This window comes from Coturnix japonica, chromosome 3 (assembly GCF_001577835.2).
Source record: "Coturnix japonica isolate 7356 chromosome 3, Coturnix japonica 2.1, whole genome shotgun sequence".
NCBI classification, from domain to species: Eukaryota; Metazoa; Chordata; class Aves; order Galliformes; family Phasianidae; genus Coturnix; species Coturnix japonica.
This window is the reverse complement of record NC_029518.1, coordinates 10,879,534-10,898,385: the sequence shown is the minus strand read 5'-3', so window position 1 is coordinate 10,898,385 and position 18,852 is coordinate 10,879,534. Positions and strand designations below refer to the sequence as shown.

The 18,852-nt window shown below is 37.8% G+C and overlaps 1 protein-coding gene across 7 annotated transcripts in view; it reads right to left on the bottom strand.

Moving 5' to 3' along the window:
* Nucleotides 1–17,860, bottom strand: part of TASP1 (taspase 1) — a 66,938-nt gene extending 49,078 nt beyond the window's left edge. For 3 of the 7 annotated variants that reach the window (XM_015857134.2, XM_015857139.2, XM_015857138.2), the window contains exons 1-7: nucleotides 17,764–17,859; nucleotides 17,110–17,327; nucleotides 16,359–16,426; nucleotides 14,728–14,796; nucleotides 9,904–10,024; nucleotides 8,407–8,491; nucleotides 2,626–2,705 (exon numbers count right to left, since the gene is read on the bottom strand). In XM_015857134.2, the coding sequence (XP_015712620.1) occupies nucleotides 2,626–2,705; nucleotides 8,407–8,491; nucleotides 9,904–10,024; nucleotides 14,728–14,796; nucleotides 16,359–16,426; nucleotides 17,110–17,254 (568 nt within the window). In that variant the 5' untranslated portion in view covers nucleotides 17,255–17,327; nucleotides 17,764–17,859. Of the gene's footprint in view, nucleotides 1–2,625; nucleotides 2,706–8,406; nucleotides 8,492–9,903; nucleotides 10,025–14,727; nucleotides 14,797–16,358; nucleotides 16,427–17,109; nucleotides 17,328–17,763 lie in introns of all 7 variants that reach the window. The other 4 variants (XR_001553817.2, XM_015857137.2, XM_015857136.2 and 1 more) reach the window with 4 other exon arrangements.
* Between the last annotated feature and the right edge of the window lie 992 nt (nucleotides 17,861–18,852).

Genomic DNA, 18,852 nt, shown 5'->3' with positions numbered 1-18,852 from the left:
TTAGTTTCCAAACAGTAATTACAGCGTTAAAACTTTGGCTTTCAAATCAGTCTCTCTCACATAGGATAACAAAGCATAAACATAAGATAGTACAGGCTCTAATATGGGCAGGAATTAATGATTTCAGCCTTCTAGCAGTCTGCAGGCAATGAAAGAAGATTGCATTTCACTAAAAACAAAACAAAAAACAACCAACCACCAGTCCCTACACTGGAAGCCAGCAGATTTCTGCAAGGAGCAGAAATCCCATTTCCTCACATACTTGGCAAATCAAGGAAGAGAAAGCAGGTGAGCCTTCATATAACCTAGACGTAGTTCAGCAAGGAATATGGTTTCAAACTTCATTTCAGTTTGGTGCCCAAATACTTTGATAGTTACCAGAGAATAATGGGGTGTGACCACAAAGCTGATCGCGCAGCTTTCATTGTAACTGATCATACAGACAGCTCCATCACTGCAAAACCAACCACACAATCCCACAGACTTACAGCACATATAACATTTCTCTTGCCAACTCAGGTCCAGGAAAAGTGAGAGAGAATAATGTGCCTACAACAATATCTTTTCCATGTGCAGCACAGAGAAGCCAAAACATGTGCACCTAGTTCTCGTCAATACTTGTTTCACATACACATCTAAGTCTTGGGTAAGGGTTTGAGTGTGTGCTTATTGTTGCTACTATTTGTAAGTTACGCTAACATTTAGAGATTATTCTGGTACGGCATTTTGCAGAGCTGCTCAACAACCAAATTAATTCCAGATAATTTACCTCATATTCTCCATGAAAACTCTACCAGAGCTGTTGTAGCAAGCATAATCAAGAACTACTGACTATTCACTAAGACCTAGTGTACTAAAATAGTAAGGGAAAGGCCAATTTTTCAGTTGCTCAGGCAGTATATATATAAATCTGGCTGGAAGTGGGGTGTGTGTCTGGGTTGGGGAGGAAGGGGCAGCTGGCAACTTAAATACCAATATTTAATACTGTTCTTTAATTGATATCGCAACAGGAAATGGAATTTCTTCATTGGCTTTGCAACAGAATTAACTTCAAAATTCCAGTGATTGTTTAAATGGAAATTGTTCTGCTAAATAGTTAAACGCTAAGGAGATAAAAATGAATTACTGATGTTTTGAAGCCAGGTTGTGAAAATGTATCAATATATAAGCTGTGATTATTCATCTGATGTTTCTCCAGTATATACACATAGTCTGTATTAGGTAAACCAACACAGCAATGGCCATCCTTATTTTCAAGCTGTAACACATGGATTTGCTGTAAGGTACGTTTTACCCACTACATTTGTCAATGTCAGTTTCTAATCATACCTGCTACAACAGATATTAGAAATAGTATAAACTGTACTGCATGTGAACAGAGCTAATCAAGAGACCCTCCTTTAGGAGTACTTCCTACACACAGGTAGCTAACACTTCTCTAAAAAAATTCTTCTGTGGGTTTTTCCTCCTTTCTAAAGTCACAGAAATAAATCTGTTCTGCTCAACTAAGCCCAAAGGTTGTTCTGCAAATGCTGTTCTGGACAGGAAATGGAGCACTTTCAGTCACGTCAGAGTAGAAATGAAAACTTTCTGTTCAAAATGAAATGCAACATGAATCTGTATGAAAATTGGCATGATCCAGTATAACACTGCTAATCTTTCAGAAGTTACTTTTGAGAGCTCAGTATCAGCAACTTTAAAACACAAATTCTGGGTGCTTATCTACATTTAGAACTGCATACTATGGCAGATGTAGATTTCAATTTCTCATTTAGAGACAACTTACATACTTTATGCACTGATGTTTATATTGTAAAATAAAGAAATACTGTATAATCTTGTGTCTTCTCGGTAATGAGCTCTGACTTTTTACCTGAGCAACTTCAACAGGAAATACAGGGCATGCTCTCACCTAGAGCAACCTACAGACTAAAAGGCAATGGCACTTTCCAACAGGATGGGGACTGAGAGGTCCATGAGTCCATGCACTAATTTTCAGTCTCCTCTGTTGAAGGTTTAACAATCACCTGATTTATTTTAAGAAAAAGAAAGTTTCTGTAAGAGATCTGGCAGCTCTAAGGATACAGTATATTTTGAGTCTATGTGCTAGACTGGATTACTGCATCATATTAGATTAAAAAACTTAGCTAGGCTTTGTTTCATATTTCTATTTCTTTGTTAAAAAACAGATGAACAAAAAAAATCCAGTCTGCTTATACTATGATGGATGGAATTACAGAACCTACCAATCAAATCAGCACCTACTGAATTCACATACATGGCTAGTTGGTGTTTTTTGGATCCTAAAAGGATCACAACTTGAGCTAAGAGTCTGTGCTTTGGTAAAAAAAATAATAATAATTAGAAGTCCTTCATGGGATTTATTCCTAAAATCACAAATGCACTTTAATTAGATGTTGCTAAAATGCAGCTAAAGTAACAGTTCTTAATTTTTACTATTTTGATACTTAATAGGAAATTATTAACTTAACCATCCTTATATATCATAATATCATATGCTACTTGAATGTTAAGAACAGTGAAGAGATGGACACCTCAAAATACGAGGCACTGTTTTAAATTATTCTGCCCTGTTCTTCCTACTCACACCACCAGATTACTCACTTGTAGCCATGATACCTGGAGGACATGCTGGTATCCCGTGATCAACTGCCCATCTGAAAGCTCCTTCACCAACTAAAAAGCTAGGAGACACAGAAGAGGGAGTTTAAATAAAACCATATAATAAATCCCCCTTTTCTTGCAATTAGTTTTTTCTCTTTGGTTTGGTCATTTTAAAACTGTATATGCTATCTGCATTTCACAGAAGTGTCAGCTATAATTACAATTGGCAACCTTATTTAGTTTTATTAAAACACTACGTAGCTCTGACATTAAGCTTACTGTTGAATAAAAACATGTGCTATTAAATTTGAAACAAATTACCAAATTGCATCAGCTCTTAACTGCAGCTAAAACAGCACAAAGCCATCCAGAGTCTTACAACAACTGAATAAGATTCTGAAGACTAAAAACACAAGGATGAATGAAGTGAGAATGGCAAGACTTTTCCAGTGAGGTTAGCCTGTGCCACAAGAATATCAAGAACTACTTTGAGAGAGATGACAAGCTAAAAATAAGCTTAATTGAGATTCAGAAAGATAAAAGTCTATCTCATGGTGTTTTATCAAGCATTTCCAAATGAGACCGCTGAGTATTTAACATACTTGTGGAAGAAAGAAACAGATTTCAAAACTCATTCTGTAGTCAGTACTGAACATTCTACAGCAGTGAAACAGTGACAGTGAACGATGGCAAAAGTTATATACAGACATGTAGCCTTTAGAAAAAAGAAAATGCCTCAATTATTTACCATTTCCCTATAAATAAATTAATCTGATTCCCCAGAAAATGGAATGTGGTTGGAAATCACGAGTTTTCAGAAAGCTGATGAAAAACAGCAACAGCGGTAGCAACAAAATACAGAGCAACTATTTCCAACCTCTGCTTCCTATCTCCCTTTTGAAACAAAACACCATAACTGTATAATGGGTACAAGAAAAAACTGAAGACACACAGGAATTTCATAGATCAGGTGTTCCTTTAAAACATTCAGAATTTGTGACTAGAAGTTACGTAAGCTACACAGAAGTCTCTTGGGCCATATAATACCATCAATTCCTAAAACAGTGCTGTTATAGAAAGATTGTTGGCATTTCTCCTATTGCAAGTTTTCCTGATAGCATCGTATCTGACACCTGCAGCTTTTTAATATGTAGTATTTTCCAGCACTATTTTCATCTTGCCTATGACATAGCCACAATAAGAGATGTTTTCAGTCTTTGATTAAAGAAGTTAAAAAAGTTTCTCTAGATAAGAATTTGAACTGTTAAGTACATACTTCTTATTACTGTTAGCACAGCTCTGGAGGAATATTTTTCATGCTGCAGAGCAACTTACTGGGTACTTGGAGAATGATTCCTTTTAAATAAGGCAGTTATCAAGAAACAACCTCTCACACATGTTAGCATCCAAGAGAAACACAAGTTGTAGCCAAACTGAAGTAAATAGTAGTCTCCATTGATACCTCACAATTGCTCATTTTACACTCAAAGATATAAAGGATTAGTGAAGCAAACACTTGCTGACATCTAACTGAGGCCTCGTTTCACCACAGAAATCATCCACTCTTTTTATTTAAAAAGTCTTATTTTAATCTTTCCATTTCTGACGTCTTGAAAATACAACATAATCACAAGAGAGTTAAAATAGTCAAAAAATCAAGACCTCAGTAGTTGTTACCTGTACCCTATCTTCTAAACTGATAGAGACCCATAGGACACGCAGCATGAACTCAGTTCTGCCAAGCAGCCAAGTATTTATAATCAGAACAAGATTAAACAATCTTCATATCACCCCAACAAGCAACACAAAATACTGTAACAGCCACAGAGGGTAAGGTAGCAACCAGCAGCCAAGCACTAGGGAACTACTGCAGGTCCATGGAAACATCTATGTGCTCACTGAGAAGAGCTGCAGCAGGCAAGAATGAATGGGTAATACTCACAGCTGGCATAAAAACAGAACTTAACCTTAACAGCTACCACCAAGCATGAGTTGGGAGAGAGGGAAAACTGAGAATAAATTCAGTGGGCCATACAGAGCAGCTGAAGCCCCAGGTCTCAAAAGCCTATAGGCTTGGTCAAAATACAATTTCCCAAAGGAAATAAATAAACACACACCAAAAAAAGATGAATGGCTTTGCTGCTGTTTGTTCTACACAAACAAGATAAAAGTTTATTTGATACAAGAAAGATGAGTACTCTGTAGTTGTTACAAGTTCAAAACATGCTGAAGTTGAGAAAGTCCTCCCCAACAAGATGATGTTCAGATGGGCTTCCCAAATACAGGAATAACAGAGCACATTCATTGAAAATAGAAAATTACTCTAAAAATGGCCCTTCTGGGCAAGTTTTCACAACAGCGTGGCAATCCTGATGCCTTTTGGATGCTAAGAGCAGCCCTTAGTGAGATGTATGGAGACAAGCCACACTGAGCTGAATGGAAACAACAGCAGAAGATTAGGTTCACTAAAGGTGATCAAGGTGATCCTAAATGCAATAAACTCACTTTGTAATGTTTACTATAAAATGCAGCTATCGCTCTGAAATCACTCTCACATAGGAGAAATTGTTCTGCTGAAGTACAGAGCAGAGATAAAAAGGTGGTACAACCTTCAGGTTGTAAAAGGTGGTTCAACCTCAGCACTTTCTTGACTATGCTCTGCCCAGCAAGTTACTCAACACGCATATCCCGTCTGTGACACTGTATATAACAAGAATAAAACAATTGCAAAACTCTGTAATAACCAAAGGGGGAGAACATACAAATAAACATGAGACTCTTTCTCATAAAGATTAATATTAGTAAAAGGGACACTAACGTGAACTCTGAAATCAATAGCATCCAGGAGTTCTAATAAAGGAGCTGGTTTGGTCTATCTGTACCATCTTGCAATTCTTACATACCTAAAGTTATTAACAAGTAGTTCTTAACAAGCTTTTCTACCTTTAAGAAATATGAAATAGAAAACTTAAAAGCTGTTACTACAAAGCAACTGATCTATTATTCTGAGACCAAAGACCACTGCCAATGATCCACCCAATATGCAACAATGCAACTGTAATTGTGTTCTCTTTTCTAAGTCATACAATGATCAAGAATGTCTTATGGGATAACATGTAACGTTGAAGAGTTCAGTATTTTCTACTCTTTCATACAGAGGAAGAGAATATTCTGACAACATCAGTCTGAATAAACTGTGAGAGAAGGTTTAAGGACCTTAGAACAGCTGTAACAAATGTATGCATACATGTGGGAATTCTCTACTTTAAGCTTTTTGAATTTTCATTTCCATATTAGGTCTTTGTTTTAAACCAGAAGATGAGACTCTGATCCAGAACAACCCAGGCTACAGAGCAATTCACAGTAAACTGCAAACAGACAACATTCAAGACACCTGATTGCTCCTATCCAGTAATCCTACCATCTCAGAATAAATTAGATCACACTCATTAGAATTACTGAAAATCAGAAAAGTACCACTTTGAACTGTCCCTTATACAAATGGATGCTGAATGGTGGTAACCAGGCCAAACTAACTGTCTCCAGCTGTTCTTTTGCAGACAGCTCTCCATAATGCCACTGTCACTAATCTCACAGTTAGTGAATTTCTCTCATGTGGTCCTGTGCCAAACATTCTGGTGAGAAAACATTAAGCTAAGTTAGATGGTGCTACAGAAGTTGTCCATACCAACAGGTTGAATTAACAAAACAGATGCAGGCTATGCAGTTTCTTTAAGATTCCCCACCATAGCACTTGCCTACCAGAAAAAATAAGATGAAACTGTAACATCTATATAAATAAAAATCAGTTAATAAAATCCTAACTCTTGGGAGGAAGGACAATAATACAGCTGTTTCTTGCTACTTGATGACATATTTTTCCAGCTTGCGTAGCGATATATTTCACTCTCAGATCAAAAATATGTTACACCAAACCCTGCCAAAAAAGCAAGGCATGAAATTGTCAACAATCATCACCTACAATGAACACAAGATCTATTCCAAACTTGGGATACCCCGAACACACAGGAGCATCTATTAAAGCGTTACAGTGCTGCAGATTGTTTCCAAGCTATCTACTTTTTTTTTCTAATAAGATACATATCCCTAATTCAAAGCAGTGGAGAGATTTAAACACATGTAAGGTAGATAAGGTCCAAAACCTTGGATGTGAAGACAACAGTTCTCACTTATAGAGCTTCAACTCCCCTGTCTTATGAAGTGTCTGTTAGCCAAGACCTTGCACAGTGTTTGAAAGATTTAGTCTTGTCCTTTGAGATACGAGGATACAGTTCATTTTCCATTCAGTTATTTTTAAAATAATAGCTACAAACATAATCTAGGTCATGAAGTTACAGAAAACATGCTAAAATAGGACACAACCATCCCAGGTGCTCTTCCCTACCACAGTAACAGAAAACACTGAGATGGTATAGACAAAACTAAAACACAGATGCTTGTTCCTAGTTCTGAACACCAAAACAAGAAAAAAAGCAAGAAAGAAAAGCAAACAGAATCTAGCTTTCTCCTGATACCTGAAGAAAAAAGCTACTGGCAACAACTAATACTTAAGTTCATATTCCTTGGTAAAACTCTCTGAAAAAGTTTTCACCAACTACAATTCCTCTTCCTTTTTTAAAGAAAACAGGTTTAAATGCAAAATCTGCTTGCTGATGTGTTGGTTTTGGGGTGCTTTCTTTCAACCTCTGACCTACCTTTGCAGTATTACGGACACTGCAATAGTTCTTCTCCCTTAGTGTTTAAACTGGAATACCATACAGATACAGACTGACTACCTGGACACTTTTACAGGAAGAAGTTATGAACAGCAGAATTTCTAAATCAAACATACATATTTCTAACAACATAAGTGCTGATTTAATACATCTGCAAATACTGTGATCTCTTAGCAAACAGCAGCAAATTTCTCCAGCAGGTAGAACTGAGGTAACTGCTTAAGTTACCTATCTCTGTTAGTTGATTTGAACTGCTAACAAAAATAAGATGCTTTTAAGATTAGTCAATTCCAACACAGTTTGTGGACACCTTCCAAAAATGATACAGCAGCATTTAAAGCTCTTATGTATTTAACAGTTTCCTCTTTCATGTTGGTATTACATCAGTCTCAATAAAGCACACTTTCAGCATTGTCGTAAATACCAATAACTTCATGTTTAAAATAAATTCTAAAGAATTATTAAAGAATAAATTCTGAGATCATCAAGTCCAATTCCACTGCTAAAGCAGGTTCCCTACAATAGGTTGCACAGGTAGGCGTCCAGCCAGGTCTTGAATATCTCCATAGAAGGAGATTCCACAACCTCTCTGGGCAGCCTGTTCCAGTGCTCCATCACCCTTACTATAAAGAAGTTCTTCTGCATGTTTGTCTGGAACTTCCCATGTTCAAGTTTTAGTCCACTGCTCCCATCAATATATACCACCAAGAAGTGCCTAGCCTCATTCATCTGCATCCTACCTCTCTTTAGATATTTATAAACATTAATCATTAATTCGGTATGACGTAATTTAGAAATAGTCACCTTGTCACAAAACCTCACAATGTGGTATCTCCATCTATCCACAACAGTTCTACTCACAGCTGCATTGAGGGCACACTAAGTTTCAAGGTCTGGGCACAAAACGTCGATTCTTTTTAAAAGCTCACTGTTGCTCATACATAAAACAGTACCAGCCTCCACTGGATAAGACAAAGCCTTCAAATATTGCATGCAGTACAGATATAAGACTACACAGTAAAGTCAAGCAGAACAAAGCAATTACCAAGGTGGAATTCTGCCAGCAGAGAGTTTTCCTTTCTGCCCTTCACACAACAATCTATTTGCAACTGAAACTGGATTCTTGATTCCTGAAAAGAAAAACCAGCAAAAAAATGGGAACAGACCATTAAAATATTTTCCACGTAGTACTGTGGGGTTCATTTTGGCAATGGAAGTCAGCTTCCTTTAATTTCCAGCGCTTCGGTAATTCAGTAAGAGACACATTGTGATGCTATTTTTCAGCTTAATAACATCAAATCAGTTGTTCCTTCTCGTGGCCTATCAGTGGTAACAAGACTTTCTAATCAACATTTGGTTTTGTTTTTTAAAGAAAGAATGATATTGAAATATTAGGAGTGACTCCCTACCACAGAAATCTCAGAATTAAAGCAGTGGTGTTCTACAGACCAAAGATGTTTTATGAGCATTAATTTTTCAAGATGGAAAAAGCTTTGTTTGGGTCTATCTGGCCAGAACAGGGATTATAGGATTCAGGCTTAGCTTTTTCTCACTCCCTCATTTCCTCCTTCTCTGTGGTTGGAAGGATACATTTTGTAACAAGTAAGCCTTGAAACAATTAATTTTACTATTTATTTTAGATTTATATCTACATGAGGAAGTTATTACCACAGTTTAGAAGTATCCTAGGATAAAGAACAAAGGCTGAAACTTTGTCAGAAAAGCTATTCAATAGTAACAATTAAGGCTCTCAAACATACTTATGCTAAAAGTTCAACAATCCCTACTTTGGGCTGTCTGTTGTGTACTGAAACGTAAAACTAGGCAAAGGAAGGAAAAAAGAAAGGCACGTTAGCTCTCGGATTAAATAAGTGCTATATGCATATTCATGTAACCTTGTATAGTATCACAAACTAGAAATCCAAATGTTACTGATCACATGAGAGGATTATAATGAAAAAATCTATATTATAGAGGAACTTTACGTTGGGGCAAACAGCTTGACAGATGAGTAGCTACAAGAATAAACAAGAAGCTTCAGTTCAGAGGCTGTGTACCTTCCTAACGCTGCAAAGGAAACCTCAGTTCCTCAGTATTTCAATTTGACCAATTAAGCTGAGAGATTCCATGAATGAATTACAGATCAGGAAGCCAGATAACAAAAGCAAATACTGTCATTTTAACGCTTGTATTATATATATGTATATAATACAAATATATATATATTTGAATTTTACTGTAAGGTTACTATTCTCCAAAGCCATCTGAGAAAACACACTCCCTCTGAGTGAATGAATACTTTATCACACAATCATTCTGCAAAGGATTATCGGTGAACTAAGATGATAACACTGCAACATCACAAAGCAGTATTTCAGGAAGCAAGAATGCCTCCCTCTCCCTTTTGTTTTGTTTAAAGAGGGAAGAATTCATTAAATGGGGCTATAATGGCATTCCCTCCAAAAACTTAACAAAAAAAAAGAACAAAATTGGTCTTTGCACTTAAATCAATAGTTAGCTTTATAATATGTATTTAACATACCACTCAGTGCGCCAACTGCTCCAAAATTCAACGACTTGCCATCCATTATACTGGCATCACATTCTATCTCCCCCAGAAGGTTTAAGTTAGAACCCATTCCTGCATTTGTAAAAGGAGAATCCTGAAAATAAAAACAAAGCACTGTGAGGCCACAATCAGAACAAACCATATCAAAACCTCTGCATAATTAATATGATGACAGTGATCACGTTACAGCACACATTCTTGCTGCAGTATTTTAAATACACCACAGCAACATCAGAAAAGAGCCATTTGCAATGTTTATCTTAAATTACTATGATAGAAACCTGATACTCTCTTCTGTGTGATACATCTCAAAGAGTAATAATGTGCTAACGTAAATCATAGTCACACAACAATTTCAGCTGATCACTTATTTGTAAGCAAAAGCTTTAGAACACGAGCAAAAATCCCTACCAGAGACTACAGCCCGCCCCTGACACTCTCAAGTATGACACAGGAGCAAACAGAACTATATGTTTTATTAAAGCCATAAGCCTATGATTGCAGCCTTGCACACAAAAATGAGGAACCAGCACCATTAGTAAGACTTCACAGTGCCAAATTTCTATTTGGGTAGTAACATAAGCACCACCATTACCATGGTCCAGAAGTTTTTTGAACAACAACCCAAATCATATATCACATAAAATACCAAACAACTTTTAATAAGCTTCCTAGTTAAAAACTAAACGTTGCCTGTAGTTGTTGCTGACTCAAGTTTCTCAAATAAGAAGTGCTGCATGTCAGATTTAATATTACACCTTCGTGCAGACGCGTGCTGCCCACGTGCCAAGATGCTGACCTTGGAAAGGTGGAAGACCACAAAGCAGCAGCTGGCTTAGCTGACTGCTAACTCCAGACTACAGCAGTTACACCATCACTTAGGTATGTTAGGCTTTAGCAAGGAGACAATACAAAGCTTCAAGATACAGAACAAGAATTTCATTTTGAAATGTTAGTTCATCTAATAAAAACTCTTAAGTGCTACCAAGGATGTTATTTTCAATTGCAGAACCCTTCTTACTTCGGGATGTATTTTAAAATGTTCTGGCAGCAATAAAGCTGTGCTAAAGCTGTGGTCAAATGTGGAAAGCTTGAAAAAGTTGTTCAACATGAATAGTCCAGAATTACACCTAGATAAATAGTTAAACTGCTCTGTTTATGACATGCATTAAAGAGCATCCCATCCTTCTCTGATACAGTTTTGGTCAAGGTTTATTTGCAACTTTTAAGAGGATTTCAAAGCCGACTGGCATTTCTTTCTACACGCTGTAATTTTAACATTTATCCTTCTGTGGGAATTCAGTAACAAAAAGTAAGAGTCTACAAACCAGTTAAAACATTTTTCAAGAACACTTCTGTCATAAATTACCATTAGTCACTCTGCTGCAAAATATCAAACAGTAAAGTCTTTAACTAGAATTAACAACTTCCAGTTCAATATTCATTTAAAGTTCATCTATGATAACTGCCTTACTACAACAATGCTGCTGGCCTTGTGGTTTGAGATCAAACATATAATGTAAACAGTGAGTCTTGTGAAGCACCTTGTCCACAACTATTTGGTTACCAAAAACTGAAAGAAGAAAAATGTTCATTTATTTCTCTGCAATGACAGAGTTCACAGACTGGAAAACATAACTGCCTTTACTAAACCTTTAAAATACAGCTGATGTTCATACAAACCAGCACCATTATTTTAACAGTGTTCTGTGTCAGGCATTCAAGTTGCTTTGCACAAGTAATCTACCTTTTCTCTAACTACTAGCATTAATGATACCTTGATCTATTCACTATTTCACTTGACATCATAAAGTCCAACAAAGAAAGGCTGTTCACTCTACAGCTGGAGCCTGCAAAAATAAAACAAAAAACAGACACCGTACCGCAAGTAAACTGTCAATTTGCTCATAAAAGATCAAGAGAAGTCTTGCGCCTCTCAGTCTTTGAAGTGATGCCTCTTGGATTAGATGAAATTCTGTGTAATAGCAGTTGTGTAATTGAGTGGAACTGAGGGGGAAAAAAAATCATCTTTTGCATCACTCCCATGAAAAGATGTGTGTGTCTTGAAAAGACTACAGAGTTTGGGAATATAGCATTAAAAATTCTTATAAACTGTAAAAGTGATTAAATGTTTCAGATAAATTCACTGTGCTGTGCTCTACAGCAACCAAATGCTACCTAAGGCAATTATAAAAACAGACAGTAGAACGATGGCAGGCATCACTAGAACAGTAGGCACTCCAAAAAAGGAGAAAAAGGTTGCTGATCAGATTAATTCTCTAAATATGCTTTAATTTCATCTTAAAGCCATAACAGCAAGTCAGGAAAGGAAGCCAAGAGATCAGCATGACTGAACCAGGACCTGCTGAACAAACTGGACAGCAAGAAGAAAATACACAAGCATTTGAAAAAGGGGCAGGTATTGCAGAAAGAGTATAAAAAAGCTGCTAGGCTGTGTAGGGACTGGGTCAGGAAAGCCAAGGCTTGAACTAAACTTGGCAAGGTAAGCCAAGAAGAACAAAAAACGCTTCTACAGGTACCTCGACCAGAAAAAGGAAAGTCCAGGAGGGCATACTCCCCCTAGTGACTGATGAAGGTAGGCTGGTAACAACAGACAAGAAGACTGAGATACTTAAAAACTTTTCTTCTCAGTTTTCTTCTCTGATAACTCCTCGTCACACAACCCTCGCTGTTTAATAGGAGGGGACTAGGGAAGCAGTGTTCCTCCCTCTTTAAGAGGAGATCAAGCTTGTGACCACCTGAGGAATGTAAACATCCGCAAATCTATGAATCCTGAAGAGATGCATCCCAGAGTGCTGAGGAAATTAGCCAACGTGGTTGCCAAGCAACTCTCAGTGACACTTGAAAAGTCACGGCAATCATGTGAAGTCCCTGGTGACTGGAAAAAAGGCAACATCACATCCATTTTTAAGAAGAATAAAAAGGATGACCCTGGGAACTACCATCCTATCAGTCTCACCTGTGTGCCAGGAAAGACTGTGGAGCACATACTCCTGGAAGCTATGCTAAGGCATACGGAAGATACGGAGATGATATAGAAGAACCACCACGGCTCCACCAAGGGTAAATCCTGCTTAACCAACCTAGTGGCTTTTGATGATGGTGTCACTGCAGCAATGGAAAAGGGAAGAGCCACTGAAGTCATCCATATGGAGTTCAGTAATTTGACACAATAACCCACAACATCCTTCTCTCCAGATTGGAAAGATATGGATTTGAGGGGTGGACCGTTAGATGAACAAAGAACTGGCCCAAGTCCATAGAGTGGTGGACACTGGATCAGTGTCTGGATGGAGACTGGTGACTAGTGGTGCCCTTTAACATCTTCATCAATGATAATGACAGTGGGGTCAAGTGCACCCTCAACAAGTTACGCTGTGGAGTGTGGTCATCATGCCAGATCAACAGGATGCCATCCACAGGGACCTAGACAGGCTCGAGCAGAAGACCCAGGAGAACCTCATGAGGTTCAACAAATAAATTCAAATGTGAGAACTTGCACATGGGTCAAGGCAATCCTCACTACCAATACTAGTTGAAGGATCTAAGAATTGAGAATAGCCCTGTCAATAAAGACCTGATTGTACTGACAAGCTGGACATGAACCAGCACTGTGCCCTCACATCCTAGAAAGCCAACCGTACCTTAGGCTGCATCAAAAGAAGCGTGGCCAGCTGGCTGAGGGAGGCTACCCTGCCCCTCCACTCTGTGCCAGTGAGACCTCACCTGGAATACTACAACCAGATGTGAGTCCTCAGCACAGGAGAGACACGGACCTGTCGAAGTACATCCAGAGGAGGGTCACAAAAATGAACCAAGGGATGGAACACCTCTCTTACAAGGACAGGCTGAGAGAGCTGGAGCTGTTCAGTCTGGAGAAGAGAAGGCTCTGAGGTGATCTGAGAGTGGCCTTTCAGTATCTAAAGGAGAGCTACAGAAAAGGAGGTGGCAGACTCTTCAGCATGGTCTGTGGTGACAGAACAAGGGGAAACGGCTTCAAGCCTAAGGACGGTATACTTAGGTTGGATATAAGGAAAAACTCTTACAGTGAGGGTGGTGAAGCACTGGAACAGGCAGCTCAGAGATGTAGCTGATGCCCCATCTCTGGAGACTCTCAAGGTGAGGCTGGATCGGGCCCTGGGCAACCTGATGGAGCTGTAGCGTCCCTGTTCATCACAGGGGAGTTGGACTAGATGACATTTAAAGGTCCCTTCCTACTCTAGCAATTTTACGATTCTGTGTTTCTATAATGTATAGATATATACAGAGATATATTTTTCTCTCATCCAGATCTATTTTAATGTTTAAGATAGCACATGAAAGCATATTTGAACAGTTCAGTGGAGACCACAGTTACTGTTTAAAGCCAAGAAGCTCGCCAAGTTAAAAGTATGACTGAAGTTTTGGCACCTAGTCAGCACGCCTACCACATATTAAAGTACATACTGCCTGCCTTAAGCTAACCCGTTAATTAACACTTTCCAAACATGTGTAAGCAAATCCACTGCTAATCTTCTGAGAATATGACAATAAATCTCAATACATTTTTACAGCACAATGCTTACCTCACCTTCCTTCTTTACTAGTAAATTGGAGAGGAAGAATGACTGCTAACAGTAGGAAAGGAATTGCTTTTTCAGACACTACTGCCATGTGAGATTAGTGGACCTGGAACAAGTACGTTACTAAACTTCCTCATTAAAATCTCAAAAGTTCTTTTAGCTTTACTCCCGTTTTCCTTTACAGGGACCCTTCACTGAAGTCAGAAATTCATACCTCCAGTTCTATAAGTGCTGCAGTCACTGCATCTGTTGCAAGAGCACCAGCCTGTAGCTTTTCAATCGCCTGTAAAACAGAATTTTCAGTTGATTATTAGGAAATTCTAATATTCTGCAGCTAAGTCCTATGTTTTCCTAGATTTGTACAAAAGAGAATCTTCATTAAATTAGGATTAAATCTTAGAGGACAGTAAAACAAGCATCATTGGAAATAGCTGGCGTGTGCCACGTGAGGGTAGATCTGATGCCTTTTTAAAAATCAGGCATTCCAACACTGCATTTAGTAACAGATCAAACGATCAAATCTGTAGCAAAATAAGTTCATATACCTGGCATCCTCAAACATAATGATTCAGTCAGGGAGTTTCTAATTTTCCATGCAAGATTCAATAAGTCTCTAGTACTATATATGGCAACTATCATGGAATTGATCATGATCAACCAGAGAACTCATCTAGAAGCCAACACACAAAACAAATCATATAAGACATTGATATTTCTAGATTTTATATGTGCGTCCACATTCAAACACACACAAAGTGTTATAGTGGCCAGTACTATTTCTCAGATGCAGACTGGTAAAGCCTTACAGTCAACAGGTAACCTCCAGAAGACAACTATGGCTGCATCTTTGGGAGCAAAACAAACCTGCGACTGTTTGCTCTTCATACATGTTATTAACATTGGCTACTGAGCTTAAGGAACCAAAGTAGACTTGCATTCAACATCAAACAACCTCATCTCACACATAATTAGCTGAAAAATTAATATCATCAGGGCTAATGCACAATTTTAAGGAAGCTGATGTTAAGTTTGGATGATTTTTCAAGTTTCTCATTACAAAATTAGATCGGAATTAGGATTGCGACATAGAGATGCAAGATGAAGTGTTAATAATCATTAGACTCCAACTCTGAAAAGCACTTCTGAAAGGCCTGCCAGACTCCCCAGCGTGTTCTCTCTGGAGAAAGCAAAAGGCATTAGAAATTTTGGAGATAAGTCTTCCAGCCTCTCATTCAGCACTTAGTGCACAGGAGTTGCCAGCTCCAAAGCTAAGTTCTCGGAAGAGATTAAAAAAAAACCAACAAAATTTTAATGGAAATAAAGATTTTGCCATTACTTTTATAATTTTGGAAACTTAATTTGTTTCTTGGGTCACTTGTTTTCTGTTGTTGCCATCCTTGCTACCTCCCCTCCCATTAAGTAGTTTAGAGCCATCAAGAAGAAAGGAATTCTATAAATTCTTGTACTGATTGAGCAGTTTGGACACCAGTCAAAATAAATTCCAAAAAGAATGGACACTGATGAAGAAAGATCTGTTCAACTCCAGAAATCACACAGGAAGCTGTTATGAATATCCCGTGAATTATGAACTGTTCCCCAACTGTTCCCTTGGTGCACGGTATTTGCCACCACCCAAAGACAACGTTGTTGCACCTCATCTCTGTGCACTTTACCAAGTCTGTATAGCAGCCACGTTAGTTGTTGCTACTCCTTTTTCTTCCTCTAGAAATACATTCAGTCAGAGCAGCTAAACAAAGATATGTGTCTATTCGTACCAAAGAGACGGTGCTCCCCAATACACTTCTTACATACCCACTACAGGACCATGGATCTGGTAAGACATACCTTCTGGCAGGCTCTTTTGCACACATGCTTGTATTCTTTAGCTTTGGATTCAGAATGATAACCTGCACCTGCAGTTAGGGAAAAGGAAAAGAGATGACACCACTTATCAAACTACTGTCTACAAACAGCAGCAAGAATTATGATACAAGCAGACAAGAGACATCCTTATTCAGGACTACAGTGGCACTCCTTTTTCGTATTAGAAACTGACAATATTATGCATTCAAATAGACTCAATAAAATACAGGGTACTGAGCTCACACACACAAGTACACACATTTAAATCACATAATCTGCTCCTATGAACACTCTCCAAGAGATTACAGATTAGTTCAGAGTTCTATACTTACACCAAGGAGAGGTTCATGAAACAAAGATCAGCTTTTGTCATCTTATTCCATACTGTAAAGGGCAAGATATTGATCAATTCAATTTGCTCTTAAACAGAATATCCACATCTTCCAATATCAACCCAATAAGTGTTTAAATTGTTAAATTAAACTGTTAAATTTAAGGATTTTCCTTTCTCTGAAGACCAAATATGCGTAATGATATAAATGTAGATACGCATCATTCAGAACATCCACAATTACATTTTTAGTACTGGTTGCTCCAGCCAATGCAATCAAACTTTCCACCTTTACATCCAAAGTTCACACCGCTTCATTAACATACTAATAGACAAAAGCCAATATGATGCTTCAGTTGACCTTCAGTGTGTGTACAGAGCTGTTATGCTCCTATACCTTACCTGCATGAACAAGCACAAATCCCACTCGTTTCCCTCTTTGGGTCTGCTTTGTTTCGGGCTCTTTGACCACCAGTTTTACAGCTGCAACCTGAGATGATTTGGAAGGTAACACTTCTACGGAGCTTATGCCCTTGTCCATGGTCATACATTAGGATCAACATCTTCTACTGGAAAAGAGCATGCTTCCATTCAACAAGAAATTCTGGAGTAGAATCATCCTAAAACCAAATCACACGCGTTATGTTAGATACAGATTTCCAAGAGACATATTTCACATTACCAATTCGGTTCAAGAAACCCTTATTGCAAGTTGAACCTACACTTCAGGCTTCCATGAAGAGACTTCACTTCAGCCTAGCCGACTTTCCAGACATTCTTATGAGATTTAGGCACAGAAGAGAGAAAGAGAAGCCTTTGTTTAACATTAAAACCTATTAAAACCCAGCACAACTAATTAGTTCCCAATGCAACGACGCTTCATAGGCACAACCCATACTTTTAGACCTGGATGCTGGCAAAAGCCAACAACTGCCTGTAGGGTTTGACGTGTAACCTGTATGGCTTGCTGCCCTGATCCCATGCTGTTATATTAATGGTTCCATACAGTTATATAACGAGGAGCTCATATAAACGGGGCAGGGCGGACACACTCACCCACCAACACCGTCACCCTCGCTCACACCCGGAACCGTCCGTCCGCCCGTTGCCTCGGTGAGGATGAGGCGTCCCGCCCCAACGCCGCGCTGCCATTGGACGACAAGGGACAGCCGACCCCTAGAGCCGCGTAAAGGAAGCTGCTGATTGGTGGGTGGGACGGAAAGTCCCGCCCCCTGCCGCCACGCTGCTCCGACCGGAAATGGTGACCCCGTGTGCTCAATATGGATGTAAATGTGTCCGCCGCCAAACAGCGTCACTGACGTACAAACCGCTGCAACACCGGAGGTCACGGGTTCGAATCCCCCTATGGCACAAGTGGTAGAAGTGCCGCTCTGCTACACAGGGGATCGAATCCCGGGGGTTGGACTCGATGATCTTTAAGGTCCCTTCCAACCCACACCAGACTGTGATACTGTGAGCACACCTCTATAAGCGGCATTTAACACAGCACAGCTGGAAATGTCTCATTTAACCAGGATTTTGAGAAGCATTCTGCTCCAGGAGTGACTGTGAGCTTATATATATATATATATATATATATATTTGGACTAAATAGTTGTGTGTGTATATATATATATATATATATATATATATATATTTACATATATTAATATATATATATGTTATTATATAATATTGTTATAATATAATACTAAAAATATAATATATATATTATATATATTATATAATATATAATAATATAATGTAATAATATTATATATTATACAAAATAATATAATATAATATTATGTAATAACAATATAATAATATTGTTATTATTATAATGTTATAATATGTTATATATATTATATTTTATATATATAAAATAATACACATATATATGATATATATTATATATTCTATTATTTTATATATAATATATAATGCATATAATGTACATAATAAATGATATATATAATATATAAAACATATATAATTATAAAATATAAACTAATTATAAAATATAATAAATATAATATAAAATAAATATATTTCTATATATTATATATTATATAAATATATATATATAGTATTATATATAATATATAATGTATATAATACAATTATTATAATTATATGAAATAT